Here is a 13,571-nt window from a genome sequence, read left to right on the forward strand (position 1 = left end):
AGATGACTCATACTTTGTGACTGTGTGTACAGAAAAAGATGAGGCAGAACCGTAGGGAATCCAGGTGAAAGGCCGTCAGGGAGCTCACCACATTGTACTTTCCAGACTAATGGAAACCATTCTCAAAAAAAGGAGGTTAAACGAAAAGAAAGAAATGGTAGTTCTTAGTTTTATTATAACGTTGTATTTTCTGGCAAAAAGATAAATCTAAATGCATGATCTCTGGGCACACAGCTCAAGTGTCAGCCTTGAGACGACCTAAGCAGCAAAAATTTGGCCTATTTAATAAAAATGCACAGGACCTTGCAGCCGCATTTACTAGAAAAATATTATCCTTTGGAAATTCCTTTCTTGAAGACTGGCTCCAGGGCACTGTTCTTTGTTTTTATCCAATTCCCTTTCCTTGGCAGGCAGCCAGGTGCTCCAGATGCTCACAGGCCATGGGACAGCCCAGTTCCCTGCAGACCCAGCAGGGCACGGCCGGGCAGAGCGGCACCGCGAAGCCCACCTGTTATTTCCATCGGGTGGTCCTGGAGATGACACGGCTGGGGAAATGGGACACCGCAACTCCACAGTGGCCAGAACACCATCCAGTTTGCCTGTGGGAACTCGCACTTCACCTTTTCTTCACAAACTTCTTTCTGGAAGCGTTGGGATTTAAGCGTCTCCGCCCAGCTCCCAAGGTGCCGTCCCGGACCTGCAGGGTAGCTGAGCGGCTGGAGATGTCGTTCTCCACAAAGGGCGACACCCCGGCGATGTAGTCAGGGGCGAACACGTTGGTTTTCTGCCTGGCCTTCCGGGAGAGTCGCAGCTGAGGGAAGCGCTGATCCTCGGTGAGGTGGGGGTTGACGGCGTATTTGCCCCCTTTGGGAGTGGGAAGCGAGTACTGGAAATAAGACAAGGAAGGGCCGTTAGAAGAAGGGGAGCCACAGTCACACAAGGCGCAGCCGACCTTGCGGATCCTGGTGCGGGCAGATGACAGCGGTGGTAACTGACTGCCTGCCATGTGCTGTGTGTGACATGCCGCCGCCCCCCACTTGATTCCCACCTCAATTCACACGTGCAAGACCGAGCACGGTATTCTGACTACATACCTTCAGCTAAAGACAATACAGAAACAGAAATACAAAACATTCCAGTGTGTATTTAAACACGTGTATATAATTCCTAGCTCTGTCCATTGGAGCCAAGACGCAATGATACCCCAGGACAACAGACACACCCAGTCTCCAGATCTTTACTTCTAAAAACCCTCCTGCATAAAAAACCAGAGCTCCTGAGAGAAATGGCAGATTCTGGGGCACAGGCAGGAGACGGCTGAGAGTCTGGGAACTTCTTGTTATGCCAGAAAGTTGTGTTGAAAGAGTACCTGGGATCTGTCAAAAGAACACAGGCTCCCACTGGCCACACGCTGGCACAATGCGAGGCTCAAAATGACAGTGACAGATCACAACCTGTAGACTAGAACACAAATCCACAAGACCACACTCAAAGAAATCAATACATGGGAATAAAAGGAAAGTTCCTCTTTACAGTAGAATACCAGGTCATGAACACGGAAGGAATGACAGAAAATCACCATTTGGCGATCACTATAATAACTGTTTCAGGCAACTTAACTTCAACAAGAAATAATATATACATAGTCTCAGTCTCTCCCTACAAATGAAGTATGATAAATAACTTGACAGGGGATGAAGGTAGCAGAAGCCACTGAATCAAGTGATCAAAGTTAGTATCACCAGTAAATTATACAACTAATTATTTACCCAATGAAATGAAGTCCAGAGAAGGACACAGCAGGATCACTTCTGGGGTGTTCCTGCCAAAACTGCATAGCCCCAGTCTAATCCAGTCCCGAGGAAATACCAGACACACCCAAGGGGAGGGACGCTCTACAAAGGAACGGGCTCAGAGTTTTCCAAAGTGTCAGGGTCCTCTAAGACAAAAGACTGAGAAAGGACCCCAGACGAAAAAAGACGAGCTGACAAAATGCAGCGTGTCACTCTGGATTCTGCACCCAAACAATCTCCTTTTGTCAGGAAGTTTGTAGAACAACTGGCAAAATCTGGATTTGGGTTTGCAGATTACACAGTGGTATTGCAGCAATGCTGATTTCTTAGATAAAGTCTTTGTTTCAAGGCAAAGGGGCATTATGTGCACAATTTACTCTCAAATGGTTCAGAAAAAAAATATGTACATGTATAAAGAGAAAGCAGATGTGGGTAAATGATTAACCCTGGGAAATCCAGGTGATGGGTAAACAGGAATTGTTGGCAGAATGCAGTGACTGACGCCTGTAATCCCAGCACTTTCGGAGGCTGAGGTGGGCAAATCACTGGAGGTCAAGAGTTGGGGACCAGCCTGGCCAACATGGCAAAACCGTTTCTACTAAAAATAAAAACATTAGCCGGGCATGGTGGCGCGTGCCTGTAGTCCCAGCTACTTGGGAGGCTGAGGCAGGAAAATCGCTTGAACCCAGGAGGTGGAGTTTCAGTGAGCCAAGATCCCGCCACTGCACTCCAGCCTGGGTGACAGAGTGAGGCCCTGCCTCAAACAACAAAAAACCCCCAGGAATTGTTTATACTGTCTTTACAACTTTTCTATAAGTTGAAAATTATTTCAAAATTGAAAGCTTTTCATGCACGCGTGGCTATTTTACTGCTGGGAGAGGCCAGTGCCGCTCATTTCGCTCATTCGTCCTCCAATCCTTCCCTCCCGGTTCTCTGTTGGCAGCTGCTGCGCATGTGCCCCATCAGGCCCTCTCTTCTGTGCTGTGCTTTCCACACCCGTTCCTCTCTGCACCGTGGGCGTCCCGAGACCCTGCCCATCCTTCAAGTCCTGCACACATCTAACCTCTGCCTTACTCTAAATGAGCTCCCCCTTCGTGAGCCACTACTGCAGCCTTTCACAGCTACTGCCCGAATGACCGGTGGCTTCTCATGAGATGGCACGCGTGCGTTCTCCTTGCTCCGTGTCGGTCCCTAGGTCACAGGCTTTCAATCCCTGGTCTTGCACAAAGGACCAGACTGTTTTCTTTTGTCCTTTCTGTTTTCGACACTGGCGTGGGGAGGGGCTGGGAGAGGCACCACTCACCCGGAGGCCGCGGGGGTTCAGCACCTTGGGGTTGCGGGAGAAGTGCATGTGCAGGGCGCCGTCGTCACTGACGGTCACGGACACTTTCTTCAGGGTCTTGTTCCCACAGTGAGAACAGAACACTCGGCTCATGTCAGACGTTGTCCTGGGAGACACAAAAGGAGACGATCTGCGCCAAAGCCACAGGCAGCAAACGCCTCCCCAGAGTACAAGGTGGATCCCGGGTCTCAGTAGAAGAAACAGGGAAGGGCTGAACCGCACCACACATCACAAACATGAAGGCCACTGAAGCTGTCAGCAAAGGGCTGCCGTGTCCCTCTGAGGGATGGATAAACCACAGGAGGGGCGGGTAAGGAAGTGGGCAAGCGAGCAGGATGCAGTTAGGTGAATCCCGAACCCTTCTACACACCACCAGGCTCTGTTCTGTAGGGTTCACATCACTAGTCCTGGGAGGATGGCACCATCTCCATTTTACAGATGGGGAAACTGAGGCAAGTTAAGGCAGCTTGCTCAAGGTCACCCAGCTGCTCCATGGCAGATAAACCCACGCAGTCTGGCTCCAGAATCAATGCCCTTCACATCACGGCACTTTCTCGAGGGGCACCTCGTCACACCACGAGCTACCTTCTCTCCAAACGCCAGCCTGGGTGTTAACTCGGAGCAGCTCTGGAGGTGGCAGAGCGCATTAATGAGACAGGAAACACACTGCCGTGGCTGAACGAAGCCCGGGCGCTGAGGCCAGACCCAAGGCCTCCCCCGCCTATGCGCTCAAGCCCTGTGGACAGTGGACCCTGGACAGGAGGAAGTTGCTGCTGTCAGCGGCAAAGCAGCAACCCTGGTCCCTGTTCTTCTGGAGTTCTCCATCAGTTCCCAATGGTCAAGACAAGAGCTGGGTGGAATAGCTGGAGAAGCCAAAGGCCTTACCCAAAGTCTCTGGTGAGTGAACTAAGCACCTTGTAACAAGTGTTGGGACCTATTTATTTTGTACAGCAAACTGTGCAGTCACGGGGCTAATCTGACAAGAATGAAGAACCTTCCAAGTGTTTCTAAGAATTGAGTGTTAATCTGGTGAATTAAATGCTTCTGTAACAAAGGACGTTGGAAAAAATGGAATTTTATGAAGCCAGGAGCTTTACTGTCATGAGCCTGAAACAGCAAAATGACATGAAGCTTCAGAGGAAGGTGCGGGCCACTCTGAGGAGCGGCAGAGCCACACTGGCTGGCGGGGCTGGGCCCCAAGCCTGAGTGCTGGGTTATGCTCAGGCCTTCAGGGAATGAGGCTTCACACAGGCAACTCCCCGCCCAGTGGAAGAGCTGGGGACCCAGAGAGGCACCTTTGATGATTCAGAAAGTTCCACATGGGCCTCTACAAGGGCACCACCAATGGATCTACATGATGCCTCTGGACCCAGCCTGAGCCTGCAGAGTGGCAGATGCCACCCTAGAGTAGGTCCCCAGGCCACATTCCACCAGCAAGGCTGCGGCAGAGGCTCTTCCACGCCAACCAGGCGGTCTCCAGGGTCCCAGAGGCCTCCCTACAGAGCACCAGCCCTCACCACAGGAACCAACTCAAGAGTCAGAAAAGCAACGAGAGGTCAGCGGTCAAGAAACTAACAGTTCACCCGATAGGCACGCTGCGTATGTACCGGATACCACAGAGTCCTTGACACGACTGTCTTCCTAGTTCCTCACAACCACCTTCTCAATCTTATTAAGAATCTGACAGGGCCGGGTGTGGTGGCTCATGCCTGCAATCCCAGTTCTTTGCGAGGCCGAGGCAAGCAGATCACTTGAGCTCAGGCATTTCAGATCAACCTAGCCAACATAGTGAAACCCTGTCACTACTAAAAATACAAAAAGTTAGCCAGATGTGGTGGTGGGTGCCTGTAGTCCCAGCTACTTAGGAGGCTGGGGCAGGAGGATCACTTGAACCCAGGAGGCAGAGATTGCAGTGAGCCTATACTGTGCCACTGTTCTCCAGGCAACAGAGTGAGACTGTCTCAGAAAAAACCAAAACAAACAAAAATATGAAGCCGGGCGCGGTGGCTCATGCCTGTAATCCCAGCATTGTGGGAGGCCGAGGCGGGTGGACCAGAGGTCAGGAGATCAAGACCATCCTGGCTAACACAGTGAAACCCGCCTCTACTAAAAATACAAAAAATTAGCCAGGCATGGTGGCATGTGCCTCTAGTCCCAGCTACTCAGAGGCTGAGGCAGGAGAATCGCTTGAACCTGGGAGGCAGAGATTGTGGTGAGCCGAGATGGTGCTACTGCACTCCAGGCTGGGCAACAAGAGGGAAACTATCTCAAAAAAGAAAAAAAAAAAAAAAAAGAATCTGAGAGCTGGATGGCTCACGCCTGTAATCCCACCACTTTAGGAGGACAAGATAAGAGGATTGCTTGAGGCCAGGAGCTAAAGACCAGCCTGGGCAACATAGTGAGACCTTATCTCAAAGAGAAGAATCTGAAGCATAAAGAAGTGAATCAGCTTTTGCAAAATCACACCGGCAGCAGGACACAGAATCTGGATCTGAACCCACGTCCTCTTCTTTTTGTAAACAGAAAATCTCTCATGTATAAAGCAGACAAAACACGATAAACCCCCATGTCTCCATCACCCTCCAGCTTCAAAAACTCTCAATTCACGGCCAATCTTATTTCATCTCCACCCCCACCCACTCCTTCTACTTGTGGATTATGTCAAAGCAAATCCCAGACGTTCCAAGGACAAACGTTTCAGTATGTACCGCTAAAGAATGAGGCTCACTGTTCCAGAACCCATGTCCCTAACCTCATGCCACTGAGATAAGGTGGGAGGTCCCTGGCAACTTCCGTCCCCAAGTTCTCAGTGCCCAGGTGGAGACAGAACCCAGACCCCAGAAGAATGACGAGGTGGAAGAAACATACATTAACGTAGGGCTCTCTTTCAATAAGTCTGTAGAAGAAACAGGAGGAGTGGGCTGGGCGTGGTGGTTCACACCTGTAATCCCAGCACTTTGGGAGGCTGAGGTGGATGGATCATTTGAGGTCAGGAATTTGAGACCAGCCTGACCAACATGGTGAAACTCCACCTCTACTAAAAACATACAGAAATTAAATTAGCCGGGTGCAGTGGTATGTGCCTCTAGTCCCAGCTACTTGAGAGGCTGAGGCAGGAGAATCACTTGAACCCAGAAGGCAGAGGTTGCGGTGAGCTGAGATTGCGCGACTGCACTCCAGCCTGCGCGACAGAGCGAGACTGTGTCTCAAAACAAAAAAAGAAACTCCGTGTGTTCCACAGAGGGCACCAGGGCCAGGTCACCAGCTACGTACTTGAAACAGCCGTGGCAGCGCAAGATGTAGCTCCGGGCCTCGCGAATCAGCATGCCGTTCACCGCCAGCACGTGCAACCCCATCTGCAGCAGAACATTCTACAACCACAAGTTAAAGAAGAACTCAATTTTCTTGTCATCAATTTTCTTTTCACATTAATTTTGTAATCACAGTTAAGGGAACTTCACAAACCCTGCGTTGCCCAAATTCCTTGGCTTTTGTGAAGGAAACTCAGCCTGGGGAGGCCTCTCAAGATGTGTAAACGAGGACGGAGCCCCAGGTGTCTTTCTCACACTGTCCTGGAGCCTGTGTTTGTCATTTTCCATGACCTGTCATTAGCAAGCTCTCTCAACAGACATTTTGTCTGGGCCAAATATACTCATTGCTGGTTGAAAACCCTCTCTCCCTGTCTTAAGAATCTGCTGACCACATGACATTATATATACTGAAAAAAAAATAATAAATAGTAAACATTAAACATTTAATGTACTATACAAATGTTGTCATCATATCACGACTGTCTAGCCTCTAAGGAAAACTAAAAATCACCAAGGGCACAGGTGCTTTCCAGAACCAGGAAAACAAGTGCTGCACAGCACCAGCTCCGTGTACATCTGTAGGTGTGTGACATGTGGGCTCAGGCCCACCCTACCCACCTGCATGGCGAAGTCTGTGGTCACGCAGCCAACCCGCACGTCCTTGGGGACGTCACATTGCTCCAGCTCCTGCTGGATCTGCTTGATGTTATTGGGGGTTATCCAGCCACCCCCGTCGTCATCGCTGTCATCTTTTCTGTCTTCAGACCCGTTTTCTTCCTCCTCCTCCTCCTCACTTGGAACATCCTCACTTCTGTCAATCTGAAACATCAACAGACCTTTCAAACTCCCAGCCCACAGCAGCACTGGGGAAGATGTTGAGCTGTCGTCCGAAGACCAAAAGTCAAGGCCTCACCAGCAGCTCCTGCAGTTCATGATCGATGCTGGGCAGAGGGTTTCTCCAGAACATGAAGGAACTAAATTCCAGGTTCTCAGGCTCACAAGCTGGGTGACCTTTCTCTGTTTCTTGTGGGGGTTTAGGCTGAAATTAAAAGAAACAATTTTAAAACTTGAAAATTCATCTGTAGCCTTTCAGGTTACAGATGAAATCACATATGCCATACAAGTCAGATCAGACAGGACTGGACAAACTATGTTATTGGTCCACGTAAATTTAGTTCACTGTGAACACGTAACTTACAGAAATGTGACCTTTCAGAAAAGAGCATGAAGAGCCTAGCTTGTCTAAGAAATTACCTTGGAGGGCAGATGGAAACCAGAAATGTGCAGAGGTGTTTCTGGGTGCTGAATCGATGAGCTCACTTTAACCTTTAAAAAAACAAAAAACATATTTTACCTCTTGTTATCAAAGTTAAAGATACCCAGTTTTTTTTTTTTTTTGGCTGGGTGTGGTGGCTCACGCCTGTAATCCCAGCACTTCCGGAGGCCAAGGTGGGTGGATAACCTGAGGTCAGGAATTGGAGACCAGCCTGGCCAACATGGCGAAACCCTGTCTCTACTAAAAATACAAAAAATTAGCCGGGTGAGTGCAGTGAGCCAAGATCACGCCACTGCACTCCAGCCTGGGCGACAAGAGTGAGACTCTGTCTTTTAAAAAAAAAAAGATATCCTTTTTTTTTTTTTGAGATAGGGTCTTGCTCTATCGCCCAGGCTGGAAGGCAATGGCATAATCTGGGCTCACTGAAACCTCTGACTCCCAGGTTCAAGCGATTCTCATGCCTCAGCCTCCCAAGTAGCTGGGATTACAGGCGTGCGCAACCATGCCCCACTGATTTTTGTATTTTTTAGTAGAGATGGGGTTTCGCCATGTTGGCCAGGCTGGTCTCAAACTCCCAGCCTCAAGTGATCTGCCCATCTCAGCCTCCCAAAGCGCTGGGATTACACACATGAGCCACCGTGCCTGGCTGACATCCAATGTTTAAAAAAATCAGAGAATAAAAATAAAAAAATAGCTGGGTGCAGTGGCTGAGGTAGGAGGATTGTTTTGGGCCAGGAGTTTGAGACCAGCCTGGACAAAAGTGACACCCTATCTCTATAAACAAATTTTAAAATAAGCCAGGCATGGTGGTGTACACCTATAGTTCCAGCTACTTGGGAGGCTGAGGTAGGAGGATTGCTTGTGCTCAGGAGTCTGATGCTGCAGTGAGCTGTGATCAGCACCATTGTACTCTAGCCTAGGTGATAGCAGGATCCTGTCTCATTAAAAAACAAACAAAAAACAAGTGTGGTAGTTCACTCCTGTAATCTCAGCATTTTGGGAGGCCAAGGTGGGGGGATGGCTTGAGCCCAGGAGTTTGAGATCAGCCAGTGAGACCCCATGTCTCTTAAAAAAAAATTTGAAGGTAGTTTCAACTAGTACAAAAATATGAGTCCACCATAGTTTTGGTGACTTTAGGCAGAGAAGATTAAGCAATTGTTTGTCAACACTATTGAAAATGAACTATTATTAGGTTAAACTTTTTGGCTTCTAAAATCCTCTGGCTTAGAAATAGACAATGGGCACAGACACAAATTTATCAGTCTCTTCAACCTAGCCATACTGGGTAAGACCCTAAAAGCACAATAGGAGTCAGAGTTTTGAAGGAAGCCAAGGTTTGAAAAAACACTTGCACGTACTTAGTGTTCCTTCTTTTTTACCTCCAGAAAACTCTCTTTTTTTGAGACAGGGTCTCACTGTCACCCAGGCTGGAGTGCAGTGGTGTGATCACAACTCACTGCAGTCTCAATCTCCTGTGCCCAGGTGATCCTCCTGCCTCAGCCTCTCAAGTAGCTGGGACTAAAGGTGCACACCACCATGCCTGGAGAACTTTTTTGTTGTTGTTGCAGAGATGGGGTTGCCCAGGCTGGTCTCAAATGCCTAGGCTCAAATGATGCTCCTTCCTGCCTTGGCCTCCCGACGTTCTGGGATTATAGGCATAAGCCATAGCACCTGGCCAGAAAGAATTCTGTTTTTTAAAAATTATTATATACACATATATAGATTTTTATTCTTTTTGCATTTTCCAAATTTAAACAACCTTTCCCCAAAACCTACAGATCAAAAGAGACTAATCAGGAGGCTGAGGTGGAAGGATCTCTTGAGCCCAGGAGTTCTGAGACCAGCCTGGGCAACACGGGTAGACCCTGGATCAAGGGGGAAAAAAAGGGACTGAAACACATTTGCCACTTGTAATGTATGACCCTCAAACTCTTAACATTTGCAGAATAACTGAGGAATGCGAACGCTGACTGGATATTTGATAATAGGCATTACTATTAATTTTGTGTAGGTGTAATGATGGCTTTAAAGTTGAGAGTCTTGATCTTTAGAGACATACCAAGAAATAACTATCAGTGAAATACTACACAATGTCTGAGTTTAAAATACTCAGGGCTGAGGCCGAGCATGCTGGCTCATGCCTATAATCCCAGCACTTTGGGAGGCCGAGGTGGGCGCATCACCTGAGGTCAGGAGTTTGAGACCAGCCTGACCAACATGGCGAAACCCCGTCCCTACTAAAAATACAAAAGTTAGCTGGACCTGGTGGTGGGCATCTGTAATCCCACCAACTACTCAGGAGGCTGAGGCAAGAGAATCGCTGGAGGTGGAAGTTGCAGTGAGCTGAGATCACGCCATTACACTCCAGCCTGGGCGACAGAGCGAGACTTCATCTCAAAAAAAAAGAAGTACTCAGGGCTGTGGATCAGTGTAGATGAATACAGACTAGCCATGAGATAACTGGAGGGGGATGATGGGGACCCTGGGTCCATTACACTAGTCCTTCTACTTTTGTGTATCTGATCGTTCCCACAATACAAAGCTTCTAAAAACCCATCCTCTTGATTTACCTTCTGTGGTTCCTGTTTTAGGTGAGACACTCCAACAAACTCTGCTTCCAACTGGTATGTGAGCGCAAGCACTTGGATGTCTGTGGCAGACAGGCTGGGGTAGTCTCCTGTTTTCTTTGAAAACTCAGTCACTGTAAACAACAGATTTCCATCTGCAGTTAGAGGCAAAAAGCCATATGACCTTGGATAACCAGTGGAAGTATCAAAATGGTTTAGAACAGATCAAACAATGGAAGTATCAAAACAATTTATAAAGGATCACTGTGTCATGAAAAATCTTAACACTTTCATCCATTTTCTGACCTTTCCCTACACACAGTTGAGAAATTTGTATTCTCCACCACCAAGACTCATGCCAGTTAGGTTTACTGTAACACCCTTATCAAATGCAGAGGAAGGAGGAGAAAGTTGGCTGGGGCAGGGTGTGGTGGCTCACACCTGTAATCCCAACACTTTGGGAGGCTGAGGTGGGCAGATCACTTGAGGTCAGGAGACCAGCCTGGCCAACATGGTGAAACCTGTCTACTAAACATACAAAAATTATCCAGGTGTGGTAGCAGGGGCTTGTAATCCCAGCTAGTTGGGAGGCTGAGCAGGAGAATCGTTTGAACCTGGGAAGCGGAGGTTGCAGTGAATCAAGATCCGGCCACTGCACTCCAGCCTGGGTGACAGAGTGAGACTCCTTTTCAAAAAAAAAGAAAGCTGGGATGCGGTGGCTCATGCCTCACCATGGGAGGCTGAGGTGGGTAGATCACTTGAGGTCAGGAGTTCGAGACCCACCTGGCCAACATGGTGAAACCCCTTCTCTCCTCAAAATACAAAAATCAGCCAGGCATGGTGGCACATGCCTGTAATCCCAGCTACTCAGGAGGCCGAGGCAGGAGAATCGCTGGAACCCGGGAGGTGGAGGCTGCAGTGAACCAAGATCGTGCCACTGCACTCCAGCCTGGGCAACACAGCCAGACTCCATCTCAAAAAAAAAAAGTTTCAGATTTAGGAGCATTCTGGATTTCAGATCCAGGATGCTCAACTTGTAATTGTAGTAGTCCATGAGGAAACAAAAAGCATGTGCTTAATGCATAATAAATGTCAGCTGTTCGACTGCTGTTATTCTCCAGAGTCATCCATAATAAACACTTAAAATTTCCTACTTTGGGAGGCCGAGGCGGGTGGATCACGAGGTCAGCAGATGACACCATCCTGGCCAAATAGTGGCCGAGACAGTGAAACCCCGTCTTTACTAAAAATACAAAAAAAATTAGCCGGGCATGGTGGCGGGCGCCTGTAGTCCCAGCTACACGGGAGGCTGAGGCAGAATGGTGTGAACCCGGGAGGCGGAGTTTGCATGAGCTGAGATTGCGCCACTGCACTCCAGCCTGGGCAATAGAGCAAGACCCCATCTTGGGAAAAAAAAAAAATTCCTGAAATTAACAGAGAGATGTCTCCTACTACACTGGTACAAGGAACACTAGATATACTGCTCTTATTTCCTAAAAAACAGACATTAGCAGCAACTACAATTTACTGTTCACTTACCGTGCACTAGGCACTGCATTAAAAGCTTTACGTGTTAATTCATTTCATCCTTTGCCAATCTTCAGAAGTACTATTAGTATTTCCTCGGAAAGATTTAGTAAGTTGGCAAAGTTCACAGAGCTACCAAGTTGGTGGAGAAAATCGTAGAAATCACAGAGGAGGTAACATCATCTCCACTATCAGCCTCTAACCTCTAAAACACTTCCAACCAATTAGGGGCCTTTCTTGGGTAACACCTTGATTCTCAACAAGAGAACAACGCTGACTCCTAAGCCAAGAGACAATTGTTTACTTTTCTTTATTTTTTATTTTTTTTGAGACAGAGTCTCGCTCTGTCGCCCAGACTGGAGTGCAGTGGCGCGATCTCGGCTCACTGCAACCTCCACCTCCGGGTTCAAGCAATTCTCCTGCCTCAGCCTCCCGAGTAGCTGGGATTACAGGAGCACGCCACCACGCCCAACTAATTTTGTATTTCTAGTAGAGAAATGGGTTTCCCCATGTTGGTCAGGCTGGTCTCGAACTCCTGACCTCAGGTGATCCGTCCGCCTCCGCCTCCCAAAGTCCTGGGATTACAGGCCGTAAGCCTCCGCGCCCAGTTTAATTTTCTTTCACATTTAATACAATGCCTTAAAAGTATTCCCTTTTTAAAGCTCTGTCAGGTGCAAATCTTTATATCCAGTCATCAGCCTAATCTACTGAAAAGAAATGTACAAGAGTAGTAGCAAGAGATCCAAGCTCTTATTTTAAATCCAAATAAATTTATTGCGTGTCTGCAAAGTGTTTAACACTGTGCTGACTGCCATATTCCTCAGTTCATGCTCACAGCAACCTTGGAGACAGATACAATTATTATTCCCATTTTGCGGATGAGGTAAACGAGGCCCAAATTTGAATGCTATGCTCGAGAGCATACAGCTAGTTACTGGCTGACTCCAGACCCAGGAAGCCTCTCTCCTACCACTATCTCCTAGGAAGTGCTGGCTCTAAACCTACTGCTCTGATAAGGCAGCTAGACCCCAACTCGCACCCAGGTGTGTGCCATCTGCGCCCGGGACCCCAGCTTCCCATCAACGTTGGGGCAGAGGCACTCACCCAGCCGCACGTATTCCGGTAAGGGCTCCTTGAACCGCAGCTCGTAGGGCAGGACAGCGAGCCGCCTGCGTGTGGCCTTGTCCCGAATCTCAGTGACCACCTCCCGGATAGTGTAAATGTTCTTCCCGATGTCCTGCGGACAGAACGCCCCAGCTCAGACCCGCCCGCACCAAGCAACGCTCCGCCCGACTCCACGCACTCCCAGAGGGGCGGTCAGCCCAGATCTTTCTTGTCCCAGAGGGAGCTCCCCGTACCTGCAGAGCCGCATCCCGCAGGAAAGCCCCAGCGTCCGCCACAACGTGCTCCACTGGAGCCATGTTGGCTGCGTGAGCAGGAAGCGCACATGCGCACGGAGCTTGCGCCGGCTCCTCTGTCCGAGTCTGGGCCTCTGGGAACCAGGAAGAGCAGCCGCGACTTGGCTGCGCCTCCTGGCGGCCGCGTCAGCCCCTCCCGGCTCTACCCGCGCGCATGCGCAGTGACGCCGCCCGCACACTCAGCGAGGTGTGGGCGGGGTCAAACCTTGGGGGACAACTGGGAAATCCGCTTCAGCATCTAGAGCTTAGCGCCTTCTTTACCTTTGAAGATAAAACCTGCCAGGTGTAGTGGTGCGCGCCTAGAGTCCCAGCTATTAAGAAGGCTGAGGCGAAAGGA

The 13,571-nt window shown here is 49.0% G+C and overlaps 1 protein-coding gene across 2 annotated transcripts; it reads right to left on the bottom strand.

The window, feature by feature from the left end:
• Positions 1-155: 155 nt before the first annotated feature.
• NOB1 (NIN1 (RPN12) binding protein 1 homolog) lies at positions 156-13,335 on the bottom strand. 2 transcript variants are annotated; one of them, XM_023210308.1, is made up of 9 exons: positions 13,175-13,335; positions 12,921-13,053; positions 10,293-10,423; positions 7,701-7,772; positions 7,360-7,485; positions 7,065-7,265; positions 6,409-6,506; positions 3,097-3,241; positions 156-886 (listed from the first exon to the last, which is right to left on the bottom strand). In XM_023210308.1, exons 1-9 carry the CDS (start codon positions 13,235-13,237, stop codon positions 617-619), a joined length of 1,239 nt encoding a protein of 412 aa, XP_023066076.1. In that variant the 5' UTR covers positions 13,238-13,335; the 3' UTR covers positions 156-616. The 2 variants fall into 2 exon arrangements, with proteins under 2 accessions (XP_023066076.1, XP_023066075.1); XM_023210307.1 differs by having other exon boundaries at positions 10,293-10,444.
• Between the last annotated feature and the right edge of the window lie 236 nt (positions 13,336-13,571).

This window comes from Piliocolobus tephrosceles, chromosome 17 (genome assembly GCF_002776525.5).
Source record: "Piliocolobus tephrosceles isolate RC106 chromosome 17, ASM277652v3, whole genome shotgun sequence".
NCBI classification, from domain to species: domain Eukaryota; kingdom Metazoa; phylum Chordata; class Mammalia; order Primates; family Cercopithecidae; genus Piliocolobus; species Piliocolobus tephrosceles.

Coding starts and splice junctions, on each gene's coding strand:
- NOB1 (XM_023210307.1), bottom strand. CDS start 13,237: ATGGCTCCAGTGGAGCACGTTGTGGCGGACGCTGGGGCTTTCCTGCGG. Junction 6,507..7,064: donor CCACAGACTTCGCCATGCAG/GTGGGTAGGGTG, acceptor TTGTGGTTGTAG/AATGTTCTGCTGCAGATGGG. Junction 3,242..6,408: donor CGCTGCCACGGCTGTTTCAA/GTACGTAGCTGG, acceptor TGTGTCTCCCAG/GACAACGTCTGACATGAGCC.